The sequence below is a fragment of the Sciurus vulgaris genome (genome assembly GCF_902686455.1).
Source record: "Sciurus vulgaris genome assembly, chromosome: 16".
Classification (NCBI taxonomy): domain Eukaryota; kingdom Metazoa; phylum Chordata; class Mammalia; order Rodentia; family Sciuridae; genus Sciurus; species Sciurus vulgaris.
This window is the reverse complement of record NC_136477.1, coordinates 648,456-666,996: the sequence shown is the minus strand read 5'-3', so window position 1 is coordinate 666,996 and position 18,541 is coordinate 648,456. Positions and strand designations below refer to the sequence as shown.

The 18,541-nt window shown below is 58.3% G+C and overlaps 1 protein-coding gene across 1 annotated transcript; it reads right to left on the bottom strand.

Moving 5' to 3' along the window:
• Nucleotides 1–1,173: 1,173 nt before the first annotated feature.
• On the bottom strand, nucleotides 1,174–17,887 carry ARHGAP45 (Rho GTPase activating protein 45). The gene is made up of 23 exons (XM_079115275.1): nucleotides 17,665–17,887; nucleotides 16,449–16,779; nucleotides 13,575–13,718; nucleotides 13,232–13,316; nucleotides 13,083–13,155; nucleotides 12,924–12,990; nucleotides 12,682–12,819; nucleotides 12,527–12,591; nucleotides 12,280–12,390; nucleotides 12,126–12,206; nucleotides 6,154–6,342; nucleotides 5,818–5,955; nucleotides 5,545–5,735; nucleotides 5,323–5,447; nucleotides 5,159–5,242; nucleotides 4,964–5,068; nucleotides 4,684–4,856; nucleotides 3,944–4,132; nucleotides 3,735–3,872; nucleotides 3,240–3,466; nucleotides 2,949–3,162; nucleotides 2,204–2,312; nucleotides 1,174–1,753 (listed from the first exon to the last, which is right to left on the bottom strand). The coding sequence occupies exons 1-23, from the start codon at nucleotides 17,752–17,754 to the stop codon at nucleotides 1,434–1,436; spliced, it is 3,387 nt and encodes a 1,128-aa protein (XP_078971401.1). The 5' UTR covers nucleotides 17,755–17,887; the 3' UTR covers nucleotides 1,174–1,433.
• Nucleotides 17,888–18,541: the final 654 nt, after the last annotated feature.

Here is an 18,541-nt window from a genome sequence, read left to right as displayed (position 1 = left end):
CACCCTGCTTTTTTCAAAATCATCTTGGCCAAAATGAGCTGTCACCACAGGAGGTCCCTGGAGCTGCCAGGTCCAGAGGCTGGAAGCAGCAGGCAGGTGGAGGTGCTGAGTCTGGGAAGGTGGAACACTCCAGGGGTGGATGGCCGGACATCTCTGCACTTAGACCAGCCCAGACGGTGCCAGTCACTGCTGGACGTGCCTTGATGCCATCAAGACAGGAGGGCAGGGCAGCTTGGTAGATGCTTCAGGCTGCATGAGGCTGTGGGGTCCTTTACCAGCTCAGCAGACTCCGTGAGGGCTACAGGAAATGCTTCTGGCCTTGTGGGCGAGTTGGTCCCTGTCACCCTCCCTCAACATGACTTGCAGCCTGGACCCCAGGCCTGCCGCCTGCCAAGGTGTCTCCTGTGCCAAGGCAGCTGGGTGAGCACTGTGGGTCCTGGCAGCTGGTGCTGGATGGGAAGGGAAGGCGGCTTCCCCACTAGCCACTGTGGGATGTGAATTCTGCCCAACTCCCGGCCTGGAGTCAAAGCTCACCTCCTGCCCAGGATCTTGGCCTTAGGTGAGGTGAGGAACAGGATCAAGAACGGGGTAGACAGTGGCCACTGCCCCACTGGCTCTGGCAGAGAACAGGCTTAGTGTGCATGAGCTCTGGGTTCAGTCCCCAAAGACCACAAGTGTAAGCTGCAGGTGCCAGTCTGCAGCATGGCCACGGCCTGGCCCCTGGCAGCCGTGTGGGGCTGGCCAAGGAACGTCCTCCACATGGGCATCTCTGCAGGCCATCCCTAAGCTGTGGGCTGCCTCCAGGACCTCCTCGCTTACCATACCACCAGGGCCGGCAGAGGGGACTTCCTCCCCATGACCCTCCTCAGCAAGGAAGCCAAGGACCCACAACCATGGGCCTGTGGCCCCCCTCTCCCCTTCCCCAGGGGCACAGCAAATATACCAGGTAAAATTTTATTTTAAGCAAAACAGGTGTACATTTCGAAGAACTACATGGTGACTGCGAGAGACTACACTGAGCCTAGATCTAGGTGTCCACCGCTTTCTGGAAAAGTGATCAAATCAAAGCCACAGCCTGGCCTCCGGACCCCAGTTCCATAGTGCCCACGAGCAGAACTGGGTACAGGGCCTACATCTCGAGGGTGACCAAGAGCTCTGGGGCAATGAGGGGACTCAGAGGCAGGGCTGCTCTCTCTACAGAGTCAGGTCCAACCAAAGGCCAGGTGGCTTCGCCTGAGCAAAGACCTCCAGTCCAGCTGAGCTGGGACCTGCCTGGTTGTGGAGGAGGCTGCCCCTGTGCCAGCCGGCAGTTCAGCCACTCTCACCCATGACCCCGACCTGCGTGGCTGGCTGAGCCCCGAGACCCAGGTGGCCCCAAGAGGCAAAGGCCAGGGGGAGAGAAGCTGGCAACGGTTCCTGCCCACTGCCCCAGCTCAGACAAACTCTGGCCACGACTCCCAGGTGCCTGCTGCCTCCCTCCAGCCACGGAGTCTTGTAGTGGGCAGCTGGGCTGGTGCAACGTTGTTGGACTGGTTGGTGTTGTAGGCTGAGAGCCGCTGCACCTGGTCCTCCTCGTCCTCCTCCCCCAGCTGGCCCTCACTGCCACTGCGGCTTCGGGGACCCTCCTCCAGGCTGGCTTCGCCCTCCTTGTCCAGGAAGCTGAGGCGGTGCAGGGCGCTAGCGTCCGATGACGACAAGGGGTCCGAGGCCTCCTCCAGCTCTGAGTCAGAATCGTTGGATGCAACTCGGGATTCTGGGAGAGCCAGACAGAAAGGGAGAGAGACAATGGTGTAGAGGGGCCTGGCCTAGTGGACACTGGGACATCCCCAACCTGAGTCAGTCCCTGGGCCCCCACCCTCGCCTGCTTCCTCTCCTGGACGCTACACTCCCTCAGGGGAGGCACTTAGCCTGGCCTGATGCTGGTGCCTCAAAGACTCAGGGCCTGTGGGCCTGTGGGCATGGATCGCTGTGGCCATTCCTTGGTGCAGTCGGCCACCTTGGAAGGGCACTGTTGGCTTGCTCAGAACACTTTAAAGGAAAGTGGCTGCATGCTGGATGAAGGTGGTGTCTGTGGCAGAGGACACCCGCAGAACCTGCAGTCTCAGAGACCCACACGCCGACCTGCTCCTGCGCACACCACGCTCAATCGCGGCCCCACGTCCCCACTGGCCCTGGGTCCTGACCCCACTGCGGCCCCACTCACCTCGGCTGCCGTCCTCCACCTCCTCCCGCAGGGCACAGGCAGACTCCTCTCCAGCTTCAAGGTAGGGCATGGGGACCACCACCTCAGCCCGCTGACTGGGAGGTCCATCCTGGGGGTTGGAGGGGGTCAAGAAGGCTGCAGCTCCAGCGGTTCCAGACCCAGAAACTATGGACTGCTGCTACTGAGGCTGTGGCTCCCAGTGGCTCCCACAGCTTGTGCAGACAGGCCTGGTCCTTCTGAAACAGCCACTGCACTCCTGTCCCCCAGTCCACTAAGGGGGGACAGCTCTGCCAGACATGCTGGCATCAGAGCCACAGAGCCCTGGCCCCAGTCCTGAGGCTGCAGTGCAGGCTGTGAACCTCGGGGTCCCTGGCTCTCAGTGGTCACTGAGGCTGGTGGGGCAGGAGAAAACTCAGGAACACAAGAGATACCGGGAGACAGGTAAGAAATACAAGGAGAATCCAAGAGAAGAAGGAGTAAGATGCTGTCAGCAAAGGGAACAAATGCCTAGAGACTGACACCAGGCAGTTGGAGGCAGCGGCCCCAGCTGCCCACACGCAGGATGTGGAGGCCAGCCGTGCCTTCGCCCCGGCACTCTGCCCCAAGGCTCAGACACACCTTGCGCTGGTTCTGTTCAAAAGACCCTGACTTCTGAGTCCCCAGCAAGGGCTTCCCAGCGTTGTCTTCCTCCTGCTCACCCCTCACACCCTCCTGTGCGAGGCTGGGGCTCCGACCCAGGCCTCACCTGGCACCCTGGTGCCTGCTCCTCGGTCTCCTCCTCGAAGACCAGGCTATAGTGGACAATGAGGGTCTCGATGACACGGGCCTGGTGGGGATAGTCCACCAGAGAGGAGAGGGAGATGGTGGCCTCTGTGGGTCTCGGTCGCAGCAGTGTTGGCCCAAACACAATGCCCAGGTTCCCTGGAGTCATCTTGTTGTCCTGTTCCACCTCCACTATCCTAGGGCAGGGAGTGGGCAGGGTGTGTGAGTGGCTTCTGGAGCCCCCCGCCCCCTGGGTCCCAGCCCTGCGTGCTACCTGCGCAGGTGTCTCAGCAGGTACTGCAGCGTGGCCCGGTTCTCCGGCGGCAGGTCCCGCAGGAGCTCCCGCATGCGGCCCACCATAACCGCAGCTGCCACCTCGCTCTCACACCCATCCTGCCGGCCCCGGGACGCCGCCTTGGCCTCTGCCTCCGCCTTCAGGCTGTCTTTGGCCAGCCCCACAAGCTCGTGGTACAGGCGGAAGGAGATGAGAGGCTCAGGCAGCTGCAAGAAGATGCGCCGGGACCAGAGTCAGGGGGCTGGTCTCCTCCGGCACGCTCCTGCCAGAACCACGCCCAATCACGCCAAGGCCCCACCCACTGCAACTGACTCCGCCCCCAGCCCCCACCAGAGCGCAACTGCGGCCACGCCCCTCTACACTCTGACCACACCCACCCCACTAGGGCCCCACCCACCGTAGCACCTGTGGGGTCTTGCCCCGCCCAATGCTACACCTCTGCATCTGTCTTTGCCCACCTCCAGTTCCCCTCACCTGGCGCAGGTAGAGCTTGAGGACGTTGCTGATGTCGTGGGGTAAGGCCTGTGACAGCTCCACCAGTTCCTTGCCGGTCTCGAAGGCCTGGCACAGCTTCTCCACGCGCGTCTTCACCCCATTGACCCGGTAGATGCCCTGCAGGGCCACGGTCAGCCTCTGCCCGCCCTCCCAGGACCCCAGAATCCCGCCAGACACCAGAGACACACCTTGGTGCGCAGCGCGCGCCTTTCGATCTCGCAGACGCACTTCTTGACGATGAAAGGCACACCATCCGGGGTGTGGCGGGATGCCTGGCCGAAGTCCTGGCCAAAGAGCTGCAGGCGGCCCTGCAGCTTCTTGTGGCCGCACTGGATGGCCAGGGTCTCCAGGCACTTCTTGTGGCAGGCGAGACAGCACTGGGGGTCGGCAAGTAGTGAGCCTCAGCCCTGCTGCACACCCACCCAGGGCAGGCCAGACTCCACCTGCACCCTTCTCCCTGGGCCCTCACGACCCCCATGACACCCTCTAAGGCACGAGCCAGACCTGCTCCTGACAGGCTGACGCCCCTCCTGGGTAGAAGCTGGTGCTGCCTGGGGTTTGAGTTTGGGTTTCTTCCTTCCTTCCTTTTTATTTTTGCAGTACTAGGGATTGAACCCAGGGGTGCTCTAGCCCTGTTTATTTTTAATTTTGAGATAGGGTCTGGCTACACTGCTGAGGCTGGCCTTGAACTTACCATCCTCCAGGCTCAGCCTCCTGAGATGCTGGGGTCTCAGGTGTGCACCACACTTGGTGGGAAAGTGGTTTCTGTGCCCACCTTCTGCCTCCTTCCAACCCCTTGGTTTACTGCCACAGCCCAGAGCTTCAACACTGGCTCTCACGACTTGGGACACCCTGTCCACGTCGGGCCTGTCCAACCCCTCTGCATTTCCTCCCAAACACCTGCCCAACCCTGCTGTGGCCCGCACACCTCCTCACACTCGGCTCCTTGGAAGTACACATAGCTGTTGCACTCTCTGCACTTGGCAGGTGTGCGGAGCTTCCGCAGCCGGTGGGTCCGGGCTGCCTTGGACAGCCCCACATTGCGAAAAGGCCCACTGGGCACAGCCACGGGCAACTCAGGAGCCATGCCATTGAGGTCAGCTGGGGGCGAGAGAGGGAGCCAGCGTCACAGAGGCTGGTGGGGCCAACCACAGACGGGGTCCGAGCGCTCTCTTCCACCCTCCCCTGCCCAGGCCACAGCTCCTCACCCTGCTCAAAGGCAGACGCCTCTGTGCCAGCCTCCTGGCCCACCAACTCCTCACTGGGTGACACGGTGCCACTGGATGACATCCGTTCAAACTTCTTAAAGTCCTCTAGGTGGGACAGAGGGCTGTCAGGCTTCCCGAGCCAGGATGGATGGGCAGCTCCCCACCCCAGTGCGCCGGGCAGTCCCCAGGCCTCACCTGAGCCAGGGCCAGAGTCCAAACTCCTGTCGGCGTCAGAGATGGAGATGGGCCAGGACTTGTGCACCTGGTGTCCCCGTGCCCCTGTGGAGGAAGGACGGTGTCTCCAGGGTCGGTCTCAGGAGCCTCAGGAGCCAGAGACCCTGGCTCTTGCAGGCACTCACCCCTGGGCTCCTTGGCAGGTGCCCCCTCACTGGAACCACCTTCTTCTGGGGGGCTGCTGGTGGCCTCTGCCCCCACTGCATCCCCCACATTGAAGCTGCCCTTCCGGGCACGCAGGATCGGAGACCTGTGGGGAAGTGTGAGGAGGAAGGGTCGGAAGGGGTCCACACAGCAGGCCCGCCCGCTCCAGGAGGGAAGCCTGGCCCCGGGCCGGCGCACTGCACCAGGAGCTGGAGGAGACGTGGGGCTCGAAGTCGTATCGCACGTCGGGCTCCTCGCCGCGCTGCAGCTGGCGCACGTGGGAGGCGTACTGCTGGCCGGGGTCGTAGAGCTTGCTGCTCTCGCACAGCATCTGGAAGTGCACGGGCAGCGGGGCGGTCTGCATGTGCATCATCTGGTAGTAGGAGATGGTGGCCTGCGGGCGGCACACGCGGCGGGTCAGGGCCGGGCTGCGGCCCCCGACAGCGCGGAGCCCACGCACGCACGCACGCACGCACCGACTTGATGGTCTGGTCGCTCTGCCGGATGACCTCCTGGATCTGCCGCAGAGCAGTCACCTTGGTGTCTTCCAGCTCCTGCTTCTGAGTCTTGGCGTCCGCCACGCAGGTGCGATAGGTGGCCATGGCCTCCTCCGCCTGGGGTGGAGAGCGGGCAGGTGGAGGATCAGCCCAGCCTCAGCCCTCGGAGGCCCCAGTCACTCGGGCCGAGGGAGGAGCCAGGCCGGAGTGGGGGGGTGCTCAGCCCCCAGAGGCCTGGAGGTGGAACTTCCGGCGAGTGTGGGAGCTGCCGGGGGTCTTCTCCTACCAGACCCTGTGCTGCCCCCCGGCCCTCACCTTGTTCTTGGCTTCCTCCTCCAGCCGCCGCCGCTTGTCCAGGGCCTTGGAAGCTGCACTGCCCGCCCCAGGCCCTGCGCTGGCCTGCTCCTCCTCCGCCTTGGCCACCAGGAAGCGGGCCTTGTCGTGGTCCTCACAGCGCTGCACATAGCCCTGCTTGGCCTTGCGTAGGTTGGCCTCCGCCTCCTGCTGTGGTGGGAGGGCCAGACGGGCCAGATCCCACCTCTCCTCCAGCACTGGCTGCTGCCCACCCTCTTCCCCACCCCATCTCTGGGGAACCCACTTCCCATCTGGCACACACTGGCCCCCGCCCAACGGCGGCAGAATCTGAGGCAATACCTGCAACCAGATCCCTCAAGGAAGGGGCACCAGGGCATGGTAGTCACTGAGCAGAAGCTCAGGCAGGACCCCGTCCCTGGAGCAGCAGCCTGGCAGGAAGCCAGACACCCTTGGGCAGCCAGGAGGCCGCTCAGAAGCGCCCCAGCCCAAACCACCAGCGGCCAAACATCCAGAAAAGAACCAGGGGCTAGGTGCAGCTCACTGGTAGAGCTCCTGCTCCATCCCCAGCACACACACACTCACACACACACACACACACACTCACACACACAAAAGGAAGAAGAGCCAGTGCAAGCCTGCAAGTTCTAAGAGAATATCAAAATAACCCCCGTGTGGGGAAACCCCTTTGACGGGTGACACAAACTCCTGTAAAAAGCCAGAACTGTGGATGCACATCTGTCACCCCAGCTGCTAGGGAGGCTGAGGCAGGAGAATCATGAGTTCCAGGCCAGCCTGGGCAACTCAGTGAGTCCCTGTCTCAAAATAAAATGAAAACAGGGCTAGGGACATGACTCAGTGGCACAGCACTCCCGGGTCCCAGGAAACACACACACAGACTACTGCAGTCAACAACCACCAGGGATTCTTCCTGCACAACAGGCACGGTAGGTCCAGTAAAGGAATAATGAGGGCCTGAGGGCGTGGCTCAGTGGTTAATGCGCGCCTGGCCCGTGAGGTCCTGGATTCCACAGCAACCGACAAAGGGATTAAAAGAAGAGACAATGTCAAGCCAGTGTGACAGCCACACTCATAACCCCAGTGACTCAGGAGGCTGAGCAGGATGCAAGTTCAGAGCCAGCTTTAGCAACCCAGCAAGACCCTCAGAAACCCAGCAAGACCCTCAGAAACCCAGCAAGACCCTCAGAAACCCAGCAAGACCCTCAGAAACCCAGCAAGACCCTCAGAAACCCAGCAAGACCCTCAGAAACCCAGCAAGACCCTGTCTGAAAAATCAACAATTAAAAGACTGGAGAAAAGTACCCACAGAAAGGTTAACTCGTGAGAGAAGAAACTGCTCTATTTTGGAAAATAAAGCAACAGGTATCAGCTAGGAGAAGAAAATATGCTGTGTTTTAAAGCTTTGGAAAACTGATTCATCTTTCTAATTGGTGGTTTTGAATTTACATGACTAATGAGTTTGAATTTTAGGCACTCTTTCAGTTCTCGCTAGTCTCTTTCTTTGGCGGGGCGGGGGGGGGGGGTCTCTGTTTCTTGATCACCATGATGTGAGCTGCTTCCCTCCGCCTCACTCTTTCACCATGATGTTCAGCCTCACCTTGAGCCTTGAGGAATGGAGCCTCTGAAACCTGCTCTGGGCCGTTTTGAGATAACAACCAGGCCCCGTAGGCCCCTGGCCAGATTGACTGAGCCCCATCTCCAGGGTCCCTCAGCCCGACTGATCGCTCCCTGCCTCTGGGGCTCTCACATCGTCTGACTGCTCCCTGCCACCAGGACCCCCAGATCAACTGATTGCACCCCTCCGCCAGGATCCCTGACCACACCCCACCTCCAGGACCCCTGCCTGACCAACTGCACCCCGCCTCCAGGACCTCCTGCTGACCACGTCCACACCCCAAGCTGCAGCTCCCCATTTGCCAACACATTTGGAAGCCAGAGCGGCCATCTTGGTTAATCCTGGAAGCCGGAGCTCCCATCTTTAGGTGGGGCAAACCCCATCCTGAGACGCCTGCTGGAGACTGGGAGCTCATTGTCAGTACCTCTCATGCATCAGGCTACTGGAGACTGGGAGGTCTGAATACTGTGTGACTGTTACAGTGCAGGTTTTCTTTCTCCTCCTTATTGAACAATTTTAAGTTTTTATTTCTTTACTTTTCTCACTCTCTTTTCCTTTTGTTTACCTGTTCCCTCAGAGTCTCTTTCTCCCTCTCCTCATGCTAACAACCAACTTCTTTTGATTACACTCTCACTCTTTCTATGACCTAGAACTTCTATATATTCCTTTCTTATCCCATTAACAGCTGCATCCTACATCCCTTCCCATCCTCTTTGTCCTCCATTAGAAACTGCAGACCTTATTGCAAATGTATTTGTTATACTATAGATAATAATTGAAATCATTCTGTTTATTATGACAATATTGTTAACGTCCTCATAGGGAGATTTGGTTTAGGACTGCATACTGTCTGAACTGGGCACTGCTAATATTGGTCTCCCCCTTAAAGAAGAGGTTTTGGAAACCTATGGGGCCATTATAAGCCTGTAGGGGGAAACTGCAATACCACAGATCTGCAGCACTAGAGGGGAAGAAACATGAACAACGTGAAAAAACAAGGGAAGAAAATGATCCAAAGAAACGTAGAGTCTATACTAATAGAACCCAGTGACAGCATGGTAGAAGGAATGTCAGAAAAGGACTTCAGATTATACATGATTAAGATGATTCGTGAACCAAAGCATGAGTTAAGAGAGCACATGCCGGCAATGAATGATCACTCCAATAAGCAGTTGAAAGACCAACTGCAGGAAGCAAAAGATCATTTCAAAGAGAGTCTCAAAAAGAAAAAAAAAAAAAAAAGGAAATCCTTGAATTGAAGGAAACAATAAACCAAATAAAAAACTCAATGGAAAGCATCACCAACAGTGTAGACCTTTTCAAGACAGAACCTCAGACAATGAAGACAAAGTATTTAATCTTGAAAATAAAGTTGCCCAAACAGAGAAGATGGTAAGAAGTCATGAGCAGAATCTCCAAAAACTATGGGACATCATGAAAAAACCGACTTTAAGTATTACTGGGATTGAGGAAGGCACAGAGATACAAACCAAAGGAATGAACAACCTATTCAATGAAATCATATCAGAAAATTTCCCAAACCTGAAGAATGAAATGGAAAATCAAATACAAGAGGCTTACAGAACACCAAATGCACAGAATCACAACAGGTCCACACCAAGGCACATTATAATGAAAATGCCTAATGTACAAAATAAAGATAGGATTTTGAAGGCTGCAAGAGAAAAGCATCAGATTACATATAGGGGGAAACCAATACAGTTAGCAGCAGACTTCTGAACCCAGACTCTAAAAGCTAGAAGGGCCTGGAACAACATATTTCAAGCTCTGAAAGAACATTGTTGCCAACCAAGAATCCTATACCCAGCAAAACTAACCTTCAGATTTGAAAATGAAATAAAATCCTTCCATGATAAACAAAAGTTAAAAGAATTTACAAATAGAAAGCCTGTGCTACAGAATATTCTCAGTAAAATATTCCATGAGGAGGAAATGAAAAACAACAATGTAGGTCAGCAAAGGGAGGAGCTACCCTAAAGATAAAACCAATCAAAGGAGAAACCAAGTCAAGTTAAAAACCAAAAATAAGCCCAAATGACTGGGAATACAAATCATATCTCAATAATAACCCTGAACGTTAATGGCCTAAACTCATCTATCAAAAGACATAGACTGGCAGATTGGATTAAAAAGAAAGACCCAACAGTATGCTGCCTGCAAGAGACTCATCTCATAGAAAAAGACATCCACAGACCAAAGGTGAAAGGATGGGAAAAACCTACCACGCACATGGACCCAGTAAAAAAGCAGGGGTTTCCATCCTTATATCAGATAAAGTGGACTTCAAGCCAAAATTAGTCAGAAGGGATAAAGAAGGACATTTCATACTGCTTACGGGATCCATAAATCAGGAAGACATGATGATACTAAATATTTATGCCCCAAACAATGGTGCATCCCTGTACATCAAACAAATCCTTCTCAATTTCAGGAATCACATAGACCACAACACATTAATTCTGGGTGACTTTAATGCACCGCTGTCACCACTAGATAGATCTTCCAAACAAAATCCAACCAAAGAAAACATAGAACTCAATAACACAATCAATAACCTAGACTTAATAGACATATATAGAATATTCCATCCATCAATGAGCAGATTCACTTTCTTCTCAGCAGCACATGGAACCTTCTCAAAAATAGACCATATGTTAAGCCACAAAGCAGCCCTTAGGAAATGCAAAAAAAATAGAGATACTGCCTTATGTTCTATCAGATCACAATGGAATGAAATTAGAAATTTATGACAAAATAAAAAACAGAAATTACTCCAATACCTGGAGACTAAATAATATGCTATTGAATGAAGCATGGATAACAGAAAACATCAGGGAGGAGATAAAAAAATTCTTAGAGGTAAATGAGAACAATAATACAACATATCAAAATCTCTGGGACAATGTGAAAGCGGTACTAAGAGCAAAATTCATTGCATGGAGTGCATTCAAGAAAAGAATGAAAAGTCAACAACTAAATGACCTAACCTTACAGCTGAAAGCCCTAGAAAAAGAAGAATGGAATAATAGCAAAAGTGGTAGAAGACAGGAAATAATTAAAATCAGAGAAATTGAAACAAAAGAAACAATTCAAAAAATTGACAAAACAAAAAGTTGGTTCTTTGGGAGGTGGGGTACTAAGAATTGGAACTCAGGGGCGCTCAACCACTAAGCCACATTCCCAATTTATAACGAAGGTCTCACTGAGTTGCTTAGCCCCTCACTTTTGCTGAGGCTGGCTTTGAACTCAGTCCTTCTGCCTCAGTCTCCTGAGCTGCTGAGATTACAGGTGTGGCCACCGCACCCAGCTCCAGTTAATCTTAAATAAGTTGTATAAATACTTTAAAATAAATAAATAAATAAATAAATAGGCTGGGGATGTAGTTCAGTGGTGAAGTACCCCTGGGTTCTATCCCCAGCACCAAAAAGAGATAAATAATAAAAAAAGGTCAAATGATAAAGTCAGGTAAGAGGAGTCTCTAACTCACATGTTGGGGTCTGAGTTCTTCCATATGTAAAGAGCTCTGTCAAACCAGTAAGAAATAAGCCTCTGTCTGATCCAGACCAAGAAAAGGACCTAACCTGAGGGTCCACAAAAGCTGAAAAGGATGGCCACGATGTAGCAGCGAAGCTACCTCAGGTGCCTCCCTCAACACAACATTCATCTGGGGCACTGATCTGAACAACAGCCTCACAAGCTCTGGAGGCGGGACCACAGGCTTGTCTTCACTGTGATGTTTGTTACAGCAACTGCCCATCCACAGACTGAGCAATAGAAGTGCTGAGTGCTGAGCAGCTGAGGAGGAGACAAGAATGCATCTCATGGACCACGTGGTGTGAGCCTCCAGTACAGGAGTCAGTGAAGAGGTGCCAAACGGGTCCCCCAGGAGCTACAGAGCTGCCAGGGTTGGCTGGTATGTGCGGGAAGCGGCCAGCACGGGGCTTCTCACCCCACACCTGCTAACTCAGCTAAAAAGGCAAACAGTCCAGGTGCCGCTGGAGCAACCCAAAAGGGAAGTGTGGAGACCACCAGGATCCGGAGCTGCGCCAGACCTGAGTGCCTGGGCCTCACCTCCTTCCCTCCTGGGGCAGCTCCCTGCAGCCTGGGACACACATTTTCTCCCCATTTCTGAACCACTGCAGTGGGCACAGGGGAGCTGGCGGCCTGAGTCCTGGGTGCGCAGTGGGAGCCAGAGGGCCAGAGGGTCCTGGAGCCAGCTGCGTTGGGCGCATGCGCAATAGGGCAGGGAGAGGGCGCGTGCAGCCCCCACGTGCGCAGCGCCAGCACGAACGCGAGGTCGCTCGCCTGCTGCCCCTACCAGCTTCCGCTGTGCACGATGCCAGGACTCCTTGATCTCCTTCCTGCGCCGCTCATGCTCCAGCCGCCGCAGGGTCAGGGGCTGGGGAGAGATGGGCCGTCAGTGGGAGACCTGGCGACGCCCCCACCCAGCCCACCCTGAAGGCGCAGCCCACCTGCATGAAGGTCTGGGTCTGTAGCGTGCCCACTGCCTGCACCATGCCGTGGCCGAACTCCAGATCCTGCTCCAGGGCCAGCGAGTAGATGGACAGGAGGGGCATATGGGGCTGTGGCGGGGGGTGGGTTGGGGGCGGTCACTGGGGTGGGGATCGCCCCATTTCCCGCAGCCTGTCGCCTCCCGTGGTCCTGCAGCCCCTGAGCTGCTGTGGCGCAGAGGGAAGCCCCGCCCGCCCGGGGGCCCACCTCATGCATGACGCTCTGTCTGCAGTGGTGCACAATCTTCTGCAGGCCCTTGGAAAACTCCATCTCTGCAGGGGTGTGAGGCGCCCAGTGTGAGGCCGGCGCGGGTGCGCGGGCCACGGGACCCTCTGGCCAGACCCCACCTCGCCGGGCCTCACCCAGAGCCGTGCGCTTCTCCAGGTAGCCCGTGAGGTCCTTCATGTACTTGGCCATGCTCTTGGCGTAGTGCAGCGCGGCGTCCACCCCGCCCTCACAGCGCTGCAGCAGCACGTCCACGTCCTCGGGCGGCGGGCAGCCTGCGGGGCCCCTGCTCAGCCTGGGACGCCACCACCCAGCCATACGGCACCCTGCCCTCCCCCCACACCCAGCAGCGCCTGCCCCTGTGGCTCTGGGCACCCACCTTCCTCACAGTCCTCAGCGCTGGGCTGGGGGCCCTCACTGCCCTGTCCATACAGGTTCTCCATGGACTGCACAGAGGGAGGCACAGGTGAGGCCCACCCTGGGGCCCGCCCTGGGAGAGCAGCACCCAGCTGGCCGCCAGCCGCCCCACCCAGCTCACCTGGCTGGGGTCCCCAGGGGGCACTGCCAGGAGCGTGCTGCTGTCCACTTCGCCCATGAGGAACTCGGACACGCTGCAGGGCCAGAGGGTCAGCACCCAGAGCCCCTGGGCACCCTGCCCCTTCCCCGCCCCACAGTTCCCGAGCTCACGTGCTGCTGAAGGACACGGCCATGGTCTCCAGGGCCTTCTCGAACTCCCTCTTGTCCGACTCACCATTGCATTCGTAATGGAAGGCTGGGACGCAGAGAGGACACGATTCCTTTATTTATTCATTTGCTTACATGTGGTGCTGAGGATGGAGCCCAGTGCCTCACATGTGCCTGGCAAGTGCTCCACCACTGAGCCCCAGGCACAGCCCCTGGCTGACTGACAGGAGCCTGCTGCCCGAGCATCAGGGAGCAGTTGTTTCTGTCAAACTCTTACTCATCCTTCAAAACCCACTTCAGATAGCCCATCCTCCAGGAAGCTCTTGCTGCCCTGTCATCTGCTGACCTTTGACCTTGGCGATGAGGGTGCCGGCAGCGGTGAGTGTCTCCACGGTGTTCAGCAGTGGGTACTTGGAGATGACCTGGCGCATCACACGTAGGGCCTCACCCAGGCACTCGTGGGCCAGCGGCCGGCGGGCCTCAAGGAGGTCTGCTGGTCAGAGTGGGTGTGAGCAGGAAAGGAGGGGCCCAGTCCCAAGAAGTCTGCCACTTCCAAACAGCTCCTATCCCCTGGTGGGGACATTGAGGCCCAGGGCAGCTGTAAGACCCAAGGAAGGCAACTGTCCCTCTCTGGGCTCCTGATCAGGTCAGCAGAGGCTCAACCTTGGCCTAGACACTCCCTTCTGCTCAAAACTCTCTTTTTAAAAAAAAATATTTTTAGTTGTAGGTGGACACAAGACCTTTATTTTATTGATTTATTTTCATCTGGTGCTGAGGATCGAACCCAGTGCCCCACATGTGCCAGGCAAGTGCTCCACCACTGAGCCCAGCCCAGTTCCTCAGGACTCTTTCTGACACTCCAGAAAACAAACACCTGGTGTCCAAGTCCAAGTCCCGGCCCCTCCTCCTCAAGAACCCCTGGCTCCTTCCTGCCCGCCTGCCTGCCTGGACGCAGGCCCAGCAACCCCATCACCTCCCACCGCGCTCATCCTGGCAGCTACTGCAGGGGGCGCCATCCTCATGGGGAAACCGAGGCCAAGCTCCCTGCCTGGCTTTACTTCCTGGGCACTCCGGAGCCAAGGGTGTGGGGAGCTCTTGTGGTGCGGTGGGACGTGACTTAAATGGCCTTCTCAAATGCTCCAAGTAGGAAGGTTGTAAAAATGGGGAGCTGGGGAATGTGGGTCCGTGGTGGACCCTTGCCTAGCTTGCCAGGCTTCCCTAGTTGGGTCCCATCCCCAGCACCCGCTCCCTCTCCCACCAGGAAAAGAAACAAAAGAAGGGTGGGCGCAAGCTGGCAGAGGTGAGGACGAAGCATGCTCTCAGAAACCAGGTCACAGGGATTCGTGGAAGGTCAAGAAGGACTGGACACTGGGATCCGGAGAGATGGCCCAGGGAGGGTGCCCAAAAGCCAAGCGAAGTCTGAAGCTGCCTGTCCCTTCTCAGCGCGAAGACCCCGCGGACCCCTGGTGGACGTCCTTCCGGGGAGACTGCTTGGTCCCTGGACCTGGAACCAAGCAAGTAGCAGTGGCCTACTCTAGTAGGGGTGAAGGGGCCTCAGAATGCAGGGAAGCCGGTGGGAAGGGCACGCCCCTTTCCCACGCACCTAGGCCACCAGGGTTCCCGCGGCACCCCCACCTGGGAAGCCGGCCGCAGGCAGAGGTGCCATGTTGGCACACCCAAGGCAAGTGCCTGGCAGCCGTGGGTCCCCGCCACTAGCCGGCCCAATGTTGGGAGCGCCACGTGAGGGGGCATTTCCCCCTCACCTCAGGTCGGGCCTGGCAGCCCACAGGCGTCCACCTACGCTGGGTGCGGGTCCGCACAGGCGCATCATGTGGCGGTCAGGGAACTGGGAGTGTGAGTGTGCACCTGCCCACTGGGGAGCAGGTGCCTGACTGGTGGGGGTCTCTGGTGACCGGCCAGTGGCCAGACCAGCCTGGCCTGCCTAAGGCCCCCTACGACCAGGAGAACCCCGCCCCCCTTTGTCAGGGTCCTTGGCTCCCAGCGAAGCACCGTGCAGGAGTCTAGGACGTGAGACCGTGTGGCTCTAAGAAGGGTTGTCCACCGAGGCGGGGAAACCAGGCTCAGAAGAAGCCCGAGGCCCCTCCGGTCAGGGGCAGGGTCTCCTGGGCTGTGTTGTGGGCCACACTACAGTCTCAGTGTGCGGAACCTACTCTGGCGACTGTCGCTGCCTGTTTCACAGACCCGGCACCTGAGCCCCAGACAGGGCAGTGGCCCCAGGATGCCGACCCCCATCCTTTGGGCGTGGTGAGCCCCTGAGGTGCAAGGCGCTCACAGTGAGTGGAGTCTGCAAGGCGGCCCCAGGCTGTGCCTGGCCCAGGCCCGACCTCCAAGGAAGCGCCAGGATCGGAAAGGAACCAAGATTAGGGTTTCCCCAGGAAACCGGGTCTGGCCTCCGCCCCTGGGACTAGATAACCCGTCCACTCCCACCCTTCCCAACAGGCCTCGCCACAGAACACGTTAGCGCCCAGAAAGAGCCGGCTGGAACCTCGATCTTCCCATCTGTGGGATGGGCCACGTGGGGGGGCAGGTCAGGGCGCGCGCACGGCCCTGGCACTGAGGTTCCATGCGGAGGCCGAAGATGGTGCACAAGGCGCTGTGCCCGCCCCAGGCTGAGGTGCCCGCCTGAGCTGCCAGGGACAAACAGGAAGCAGATGAAAATAACTCGGCAGGAAGCAGGGCTGTCAGCAGCCGCGTGGAGAAAACGGAACTGCTATCGTGCAGGCCTCTCCCCAGCACCTCCTGTTACCTTCACGCACCCCACAGCCTCTCCTCCCAGACCACAGCCCACTTTCAGTCCACAACCTTACGAAACGCAGATGGAACCTGTCGCTCCTCTTCATGAACACCCTCCGGAGCTCCCTGTGGCCTCTGGGATAATGTCCAGGGTCCTTCAGACCCATGCCCACGCCTTCACTCAGACACTGGGTGCGCTGGGCACCCCACGCCTTTGAAGGCGTTCTCTGTTTCCATGTTCCTAATCCTGTGCTCAGGATGTCCCCTCCACTGGAGTGCCCTTCTCTCCTGTTCGTCACCAAACCCCTACTCGTCCCTCTGAACCCTCATTGCCATGGCCTCCTCCAGGCAGCCCCGCCTGCTGATCCATTTGGAACCCCACCATGTCCCTCCCTGCCTCCTTTCCTGGCAGTTCCACGTTCGGCTCTGCCTGCCACCAGGCTTCCCTGTCCCTGCTGGCTCTCACCATCATGCAGGACACACTGCTTGAGTTTTTCAAGGCCCTCGGCGAAGCGGGCCACATCGGCCAGTAGGTTTGAGATGTCCTCCACTGCGTCAGAGCCAGGCCCCTCTGCAGGCAGCTCAGCAGGGCTGGCAGCTGTCAGAGGGCTTCGGTAGCCCCTGCCCAGCGTCCAGGAGGCAGCACCGGAGAGCGGGAAGCCAGCAGCACTGGCGTGGCGGCTCAGGCTGGTGGGCCGCTTGAGCGTGCCTGTGGCCTTGGCACCTGAGGACACAGCTGGGGGCTCCAGGCTCTGCCCAGGCACCGCCATGTCGGCCCCGTCCTTCTTGGGAAGCTCCTAGGAGGGTGGGACAGAGGGCAGAGGGGATGCTTCAGGCTTAACACTGTCTCAGTATCCCCAAAAATAAAGTAGGGTGCTGGAGAATCTTTAGCCTCAGTTTCACAGGGGTCAAAGGGCAGAGGTCGGGGGGGTGCTGAGATTTGGGACCTTGCCCCCCCCACCTGTTACCCAACATCCTCTTCCCTGGAGCTTTTCACAAACAACGGTCCCTGCCCAAACCACAGCCAGGGGCGGGGCCTGCTGAGGCACTTGGGGGAGGGGAACCCGCTTCCTGGTGGGGGCTGGGAGTGCCAGAGGCAGCCCCCAGTCGAGTAGCCCCTGCAGGCCCCTGCAGGTGTGCCTGCTTTCCAGAAAAGAGACCCCTGACTCTTCCTGAACCACAGGGTTCCTGCACCTCAGTTCCATGGATCCCCAGGCCTGCAGGCAGATGCCCCCAAGCCCCCGAACGTAGAGATAACTGCAAGCCCCGGACCCGCCCCCCCAGACCCCTGTGTGCATGGCTCCCCTGGAAGGTCTGCTGTGAACTGCGACCCAACCTGGTGCCGGGCCCTCCCCTCCTTGAACAGTTCCTGAAGCCCCAGATTGCTGAGCCCCATCCCGCAGCGCTCCAGACCCCCGCACTCTGGCACCATCTCTGAGGACTCAGCGCGCCCCACACCTCGCCCTTGAGGGGATGAGGAAAGGTGGCCGCCACCCGCTGCCCCCTGCCCTGAGCCCGATACCCAGTTCCTGGCCTGTTCTGGGTGACCTCTGCCGTCCAGCCCCGTGGTGGCCGAAGCTGGCCCGCAGGGTGCTGCCGGCGCTGCACCATGAGCAGGGGCCGCGCCCCCATGCCTTTCGCAGGTGTCGCTCTAGGTCCCCACCAGCTCTGCCAGGACTCACCCCGGAGGGCTGCGGGCTGGGGCTTCCCGCCCGGTTCTTTTTGGAGATGGAAGGGGTTTTCATGAGCTCGCGTTTCTTCCTGGAGAACATGGTGGGCCCACCGGGCGGCCTCAGGGCGCTGGCGGGGTCGGGCAGGCTGGGGGTCTTGCAGACGCCGCTCCTAGCGCCGGCCGCCTCAAGACCACATTGCCGCGGGCCACCCCCTCCCCAGCTGTCAGGCCCACGTGACAGGCGCGGCCCTCATTGGCGCGCGGTCGCGGCACAGGAAAGGCCTCCGGAGGCGGCACCGCAGACCCGCCCACTCCGCCGAGCCTCAGCCTGCCGCTCGGCAGAGTGGGCGCGAGCAGAGGTCGCAGCCGCCCCGCCCCTGGCTTCCTCTTTCAGGAGCCCCGCATCTGCACCCGCGCGGGAGGTGAGGCGCCCTCAGTGGGCACGGCGCGGGCGCCCCGGGGCAACCACAGGGACGCTGACCCTCAACTCGGACACACCCACTCAGATGTCAGTAGGAGCACACAGACCCGTGTGCACAGGACACGCTGGGGACTTCCACACACACCCGGGTGACCAGGCAGATGAGGTAGCGGGCTGGAGCCTCAGGCCCAGAGGCAGACAGGCACCGGCCCAAACTCACCTGCTCCGTCAGCAGGTGTACCCCTGCCCCACTTTTCTGGTCCCTGGCCTCAGCTCAGCTCTCCACCATGTCCCCCATCCTGCTTTGCAGGTACCCAGCCCACAGCTGGTGCCTCAGAACACCCAGGCCACCACTGGATACGCAGGGCGAGGTGTGCACCCACGGAGAGCTGGTCCCAGCCTGAACCAGGCATCCACAGGGTGGAAGTCCCCATACACTCCCAGGCCGGCCCTCCCAGTCTGCTCC

Excerpts from the sequence above, each read along its gene's own strand:
- ARHGAP45 (XM_079115275.1), bottom strand. The coding sequence starts at position 17,754 with ATGTTCTCCAGGAAGAAACGCGAGCTCATGAAAACCCCTTCCATCTCC. Across the intron at positions 12,207-12,279 it reads AGACCCAGACCTTCATGCAG|CCCCTGACCCTGCGGCGGCT; the intron begins GTGGGCTGCGCC and ends ATCTCTCCCCAG. Across the intron at positions 5,956-6,153 it reads AGGAGGAAGCCAAGAACAAG|GCGGAGGAGGCCATGGCCAC; the intron begins GTGAGGGCCGGG and ends TCTCCACCCCAG.